Source organism: Symphodus melops (assembly GCF_947650265.1).
Source record: "Symphodus melops genome assembly, chromosome: 15".
Classification (NCBI taxonomy): Eukaryota; Metazoa; Chordata; class Actinopteri; order Labriformes; family Labridae; genus Symphodus; species Symphodus melops.
The window spans coordinates 19,456,729-19,461,945 of record NC_136705.1 but is presented as its reverse complement, the minus strand read 5'-3'; the positions used below and the strand labels follow the sequence as shown (position 1 = coordinate 19,461,945).

The window sequence follows — 5,217 nt, the reverse complement described above, 5'->3', positions numbered from 1 at the left end:
GTCTGTGTTTTTGTGCCGTTTTAATGTTATTAACCACTAAAGGTTAGGCAGCAACAGGAAGTGATATTTTGAGTTTAAGTACAGGCAGTCCAGCTAGCAGCTCTTTATGTTGACTTTAGGCCCAGTGGTTCTTTGAACCAAACGGTAACATCACCATACTAACATTCCTGAAGTGACAGGGTCAACCTGTTGATTAGCACGACCAGGGGGAATCTGTTAAGCCTGTCAGCATGCTAAACTCAACAGAAGTTTATTGTAACATGTTTTTTTTTAATGTTGGGTGTATGACAGAGAGAAATACTTAACAGATGATGGAGCTACTTCAAAAGTGAAAGGAGTCAAAGTGTTGAGAATTGATTCTGGAGTAAAAGTAATATCTGTGATGACAAATGAATTACTTCATCAATGAAAAAAAAAACAATTTATAATTTAGAATAGGAAAAGCAAAAGCAGATATTGTGAAATTATCACCACCATTTTTAGTTAGTATAGAAGTATGACTCTTATGTGGTCTTTTTGTAGAAATACCACTGGATTAAATTACATTTTTAATATTACCACAAAAAAAGGCAATTTATTTTTAGCCAGGTATGGCAAGTAAAGCTCTATGTATATTTGTAGTGTTGACTGCAGACAGAAATATCAGACTGCCGGTTGACCTTGCGATGGTGCATACAAACCTGTTGTCCAGGAATGAATGCACATCTGACTCTGGTGATCCTCTGACTTTGCTCCCTTTTGGTTACCTATAGGCAATCTGGTGTTTTTTGTTTTGTGTTACTCCAAATGTATACAGTTAGACCAAAATGTCTGTAATAAACTGAAGTGGTCTGATAACAAAAAAACTATGCTCAAGTAATGGCCTCGCTCTAATTAAACCACTAAACCAATGCCCCTGAAGCTTCTTTTGCAATTCACAATGCACAAACTAAAAGTAGGTTACAGAAAGGCCCATGGAATCAAAGCGTGTGTAATCCCTCATATCTGTAGTTCCCTTATAAAAACTGCTCTTAAGAACATTATTCTTAAAATCTTGCTTATGTAAGATCTACCTGTTTTGAAGGTACATTGTGAGGGATTTCTGGAACAGGAACTTGAATATGAAAACCTTTTAGAGTTCTTTAAAAGAACATTTCTTATATTTGAATAATAATGATAAACATAACAGGGTGTTATTATGAACATATCTGCAGGGGACAACTTGAACAATTCCAGTCAAGACCACAACTGCTGTGATTGTGACGACTCCTCTGAAGGGCACATCTTATTGTCAGCGCACTTCTACTATCACTTTACTTCATCCTGCAGTGCTGTGAAGCTCATAGCTTTGGGAAACCAGCCGAAATGAGATACAGATCCAAGTCTGCATATCAGCACTTCTAACAGCACAATGCCTATATACAAAATTCTCTCCTCAGCCTCCTCAGGACATTGCTCCAGTCTCTCGACTGTGAATTATTCACTCTGCGAACAGTGAAATAGAAACCTTACAATAGTGTGCACCTTCATGGGAGCACTAGCCAAGAAAGCTTGTCATAGCAGTGTAAAAACTTACAGTAACCATTCCTCTGAAATGTCATTTTCAGTTTCACATTTCAGTTATAATGTTAATTAGTACCACTAATTTCCCAGCAGATGAATGCTTAAATATGTTAGCTGGGAGTGGATTTGCCTGCCAACAGATGTCTGAATACCTGATACTGACAGCAAGACGTCTGGCTACCCAAAGGGACCAATCATTTCCAGCAACCTGTCAGCCTCTTACACCGAATATTCCTCCCACTTGGTAGAAAAATAAGCCATATGTAACAGGACCAGGTGTAAATCCTAACACATGCCTCCCAGGGAAAATGTCTCATCTTGTCTTGATGCTGTAACAGCAAAGGATAAGATGTTAAATGTGAAACCCAACATTATAATTTTTGTCCGTTACCTTTCACATTACATAGTTTACATAGGGAAGAATATAGGAAACGAGTCTTCTCTTTGTTGAGATAATGTGGACATTTTGTGGAAATTGTGCACAGAAATATACACAGGACACACTGACTTATAATCAGAATAATCTATGTTTAATTAATTTAAAATACAGTTCATAAAAATAATCAAAACATGTTTCAAAGTCACTTTAACTTTCTGTTAACATTAAGTGGTCCATTAATATTTCACATTGTTTACTGAATGTTTCTGGCTTTCAACGTTAAGAATTAATGACTCTGGCTTTAGTTGCATATTTTTTACTTAGATCACTTACTGTGTTTGTAACAAAGTAAGCTTTATATTACAAAATAGCAGTTTTGTTGAAAAACAAATATTGAATATCTAATGTCATTTTGCATATTATCCATGCCGATTTAAGCCTCCAACTTTTTTTTCAAGCAAACTTTCTGATGAAGGAGTCTTCTGTCATAGTTTGCTTGAAGCACCTTGCAGCCGCCACACCCTTCTGACTTCTTTTTCCGTTTCGTCCAGCGCTCTGAAAACTTTAACATCTCTTGTGTGGGGAAATTGCTGCAACAATCTCTGGAACACAGTCACTGGGATGCTGAAGTTCAGGTGTGGATAGGTCACTTTGGAAGCCATGTCCCTCGTGTTGCTGGACACAATACCTGCAAAACACAAAATAAATGAAGAGTTAGACTCTTAACATGTGAACTTTCAAAATATAGAACGACTAAGTGAGCAGGGTGATGTGTATAGCTGCCTTTTCCCTTCATGATTACAGTGAAGTAATCTGTGGTCATCTTATGCCCCCCACTGATCAAACGGAGTACATGACTTTGTAGTTGCAGCGATTCTTACCCAGCAGTTCTCCTGTGTATCTGTGCACCACAGCTCCCCCACTGGCCCCTGCTTGAACTGCACAGGTGGTCTGAAGCATGACAGGCTGGTCGCTCAAGATAATGGCTTTAGAGAGGATACCACAAGTCAAGGACGGACCGCTTCTCCGACCCAACCCTCCATATCCCAGCACAACAACAGATTCACCTGTGGGCACAAATACCTGAACAGCTCAACATCTATAGTATAGCGGTGTTCAGATGATCTATAGAAACATACAGAATCACCTCTGGAAAAAAAGAAATAAGTCTACAAGTTCTACTTAATAGGAATGCAGGCAAACCTGGACTAAAACTCTGTGCCATTTGGGGGACCAGAGAATGTTGGACAGCATCTCTCATCTGCACAAAAGCCAAATCATAGGGTGACGACGCTTTGGTGGAAAACAGCACATCACCCAAAATATCAAAGACTCTGCAAAGATAGATGAGGACAGTTTTCAAATATCATTGTTAAATGCACCCTTAAGTCAAAATGAAGAACAAAGTCATTAATGTTATATAAGCATATTGTAAATTGCCAAAAGTTTGAGTGAAAGGGCTTATGAAACATGTTTTAAAGAATTTTGGGATACACATCTATCTGAACAGTAACTTACTTTACCACCCAAGTTAAGACAGTAATTGTTCTGTCACCTGTCTCTGTGATGAAACTTTAAGGTAACTGTCAATTTCCCATTGACAACATGCCGACATGTTACAACCAGCTGAGATGTGACCACAACACCTGAGCCCCAGAACTGTCCACTGTCCACGAGGCACACAGTGGGGTATTTGAAAGCTCTTGACTCCTGGGCAGTGGTGGACATGTGGAGGCCTTCCTCTCCCTCATGGAGCCACACGTCTCGAAGAGGATCGTTCAGGCTCATGCAGCGGATGATGTTCTTGAAGATCAGCTGAACGGAGCAGACAAGAGTGAGGCCTATCCACTCGTTTGCCTTCCAACCAAACGGAGACACGATGAGTCCAACCAGGCGTGCGTCGTCGGCACCTTTCACCACAAACAAGCCTCCGCCCTCTGTGCCAGGCAAACAGCGGGCGTCCGTGAGGATAACAGCGTTATCATCGCCGGCGAGGTTGCTGATGATACCTCTGCTAAGGGTGCTGATGAAGAGATCCAAGCAGAGGGAGCCAAAAGGTGAGCCACAAGCAACAACAGGGCATCCTTTCTGCAGAGAAGAGCTAGTCTGCCATGGTGTACGTAAACTTCGACTGCTGTCCGTCACTTCACTTGTTTTCAGTACAGCGAACCAGCTCAGGAACTGAGCATCTCTAACCAGCATCTCGTCATCTTCGTCACCATGGAAACGCCACTGGTCAGCGTCTTGGAAAACTGCCTGGAAAGCCTGTTTGAACTCCAGGCAGTTCACCAGCATCAGCAACTCAGCTGCCACCTCCCTCTGTTGTTTTTTTTGGCTTCTGGAGGGTGGCAATGTATCCAAGTCCGTTCCTGTAGAAAGGCTGACTCGGATTTTGAGTTTGTCCCTGAAGCTGTGAGGGGACAGGAACTTGAGGTCTTCGGACAGGGTCTCCTTTTTGCCTTTTATAAAACGGGAAAACGGGAGCCCGTTGCACAGGATTGTTCCTGATGGAGGATGGACGATCACTCCGCTGCAGCTCACAGGTTTCTCAGCCGAAAAAGTCTCAAACACATTGACAACACAGCAACACCTCTCTACCTCTTTAACCTCCATGTTGCTAGTAATGCAGCTGGACTTTACCCACGTGTCGATCTTCCACAGATTGAGGACAGTCAAACCAAAAAGTTTATTAAAAACAGCCACAGACCTCTTGTGTTACAAAAGAAGACCTGGAGAGACTTGACAGACTGTTTTCATGATGTTAAAGTGACGTCTTCTTGTTGATATTACTTTGTGTTTTGCAACATGGGTGCCGTCTAACTTCCTGGTTGAGTCTCATTGGTGCACGAGAAAACGTGCCAGACCAGACCGTTCGATGTGATTGGTAAGAATGTCGCCCTCTGAACCAATGAGGAACACGGAGGCGGAAATAAACAATAGTATCCTGCTTGATCTCAACTGAGTTATATGGTAGGAAAGTAAATGTTGAATGTTTGCAAAGTGTATTTTTGGTGAAATTAACACATTTCAAGTAAGTAGTAGGGAATAAAATCAAAGGAATGCACTGTATATTTATCAAAACTAACTCATGTCCTGATCCAACACTTTTTTGTTGTTGTTGATTGATGAGCTGGGGTTATTTTTATTTATTAATTTGTGTTCTCTCGGTATTCTAAATGGATCCCCACCTGCATTGACGGTTGTCATTATTTCAGCTTTTTAAACTATTACCATACAAGGGTCCTGTGTACCCAGCCCCCAAGCTTAACCCACTCTCCAAAACTTTAAGGGGGAAA

General features: G+C 41.1%; 1 protein-coding gene across 1 annotated transcript; it reads right to left on the bottom strand.

Annotated features, from left to right (window-relative positions):
• Window positions 1-2,050: 2,050 nt before the first annotated feature.
• On the bottom strand, window positions 2,051-4,796 carry tysnd1 (trypsin like peroxisomal matrix peptidase 1). Its single transcript, XM_079362668.1, has 4 exons — window positions 3,477-4,796; window positions 3,125-3,255; window positions 2,803-2,988; window positions 2,051-2,609 (listed from the first exon to the last, which is right to left on the bottom strand). The coding sequence occupies exons 1-4, from the start codon at window positions 4,532-4,534 to the stop codon at window positions 2,407-2,409; spliced, it is 1,578 nt and encodes a 525-aa protein (XP_079218794.1). The 5' UTR covers window positions 4,535-4,796; the 3' UTR covers window positions 2,051-2,406.
• Window positions 4,797-5,217: the final 421 nt, after the last annotated feature.

What these genes read in the sequence shown, in the direction of transcription:
- tysnd1 (XM_079362668.1), bottom strand. Translation starts at nt 4,534, where the DNA reads ATGGAGGTTAAAGAGGTAGAGAGGTGTTGCTGTGTTGTCAATGTGTTT. An exon ending in GGCACAGAGTTTTAGTCCAG is followed by an intron (nt 2,989 to 3,124) that starts GTTTGCCTGCAT and finishes TTGTGCCCACAG; the next exon opens with GTGAATCTGTTGTTGTGCTG. An exon ending in ATACACAGGAGAACTGCTGG is followed by an intron (nt 2,610 to 2,802) that starts GTAAGAATCGCT and finishes TGTGTTTTGCAG; the next exon opens with GTATTGTGTCCAGCAACACG.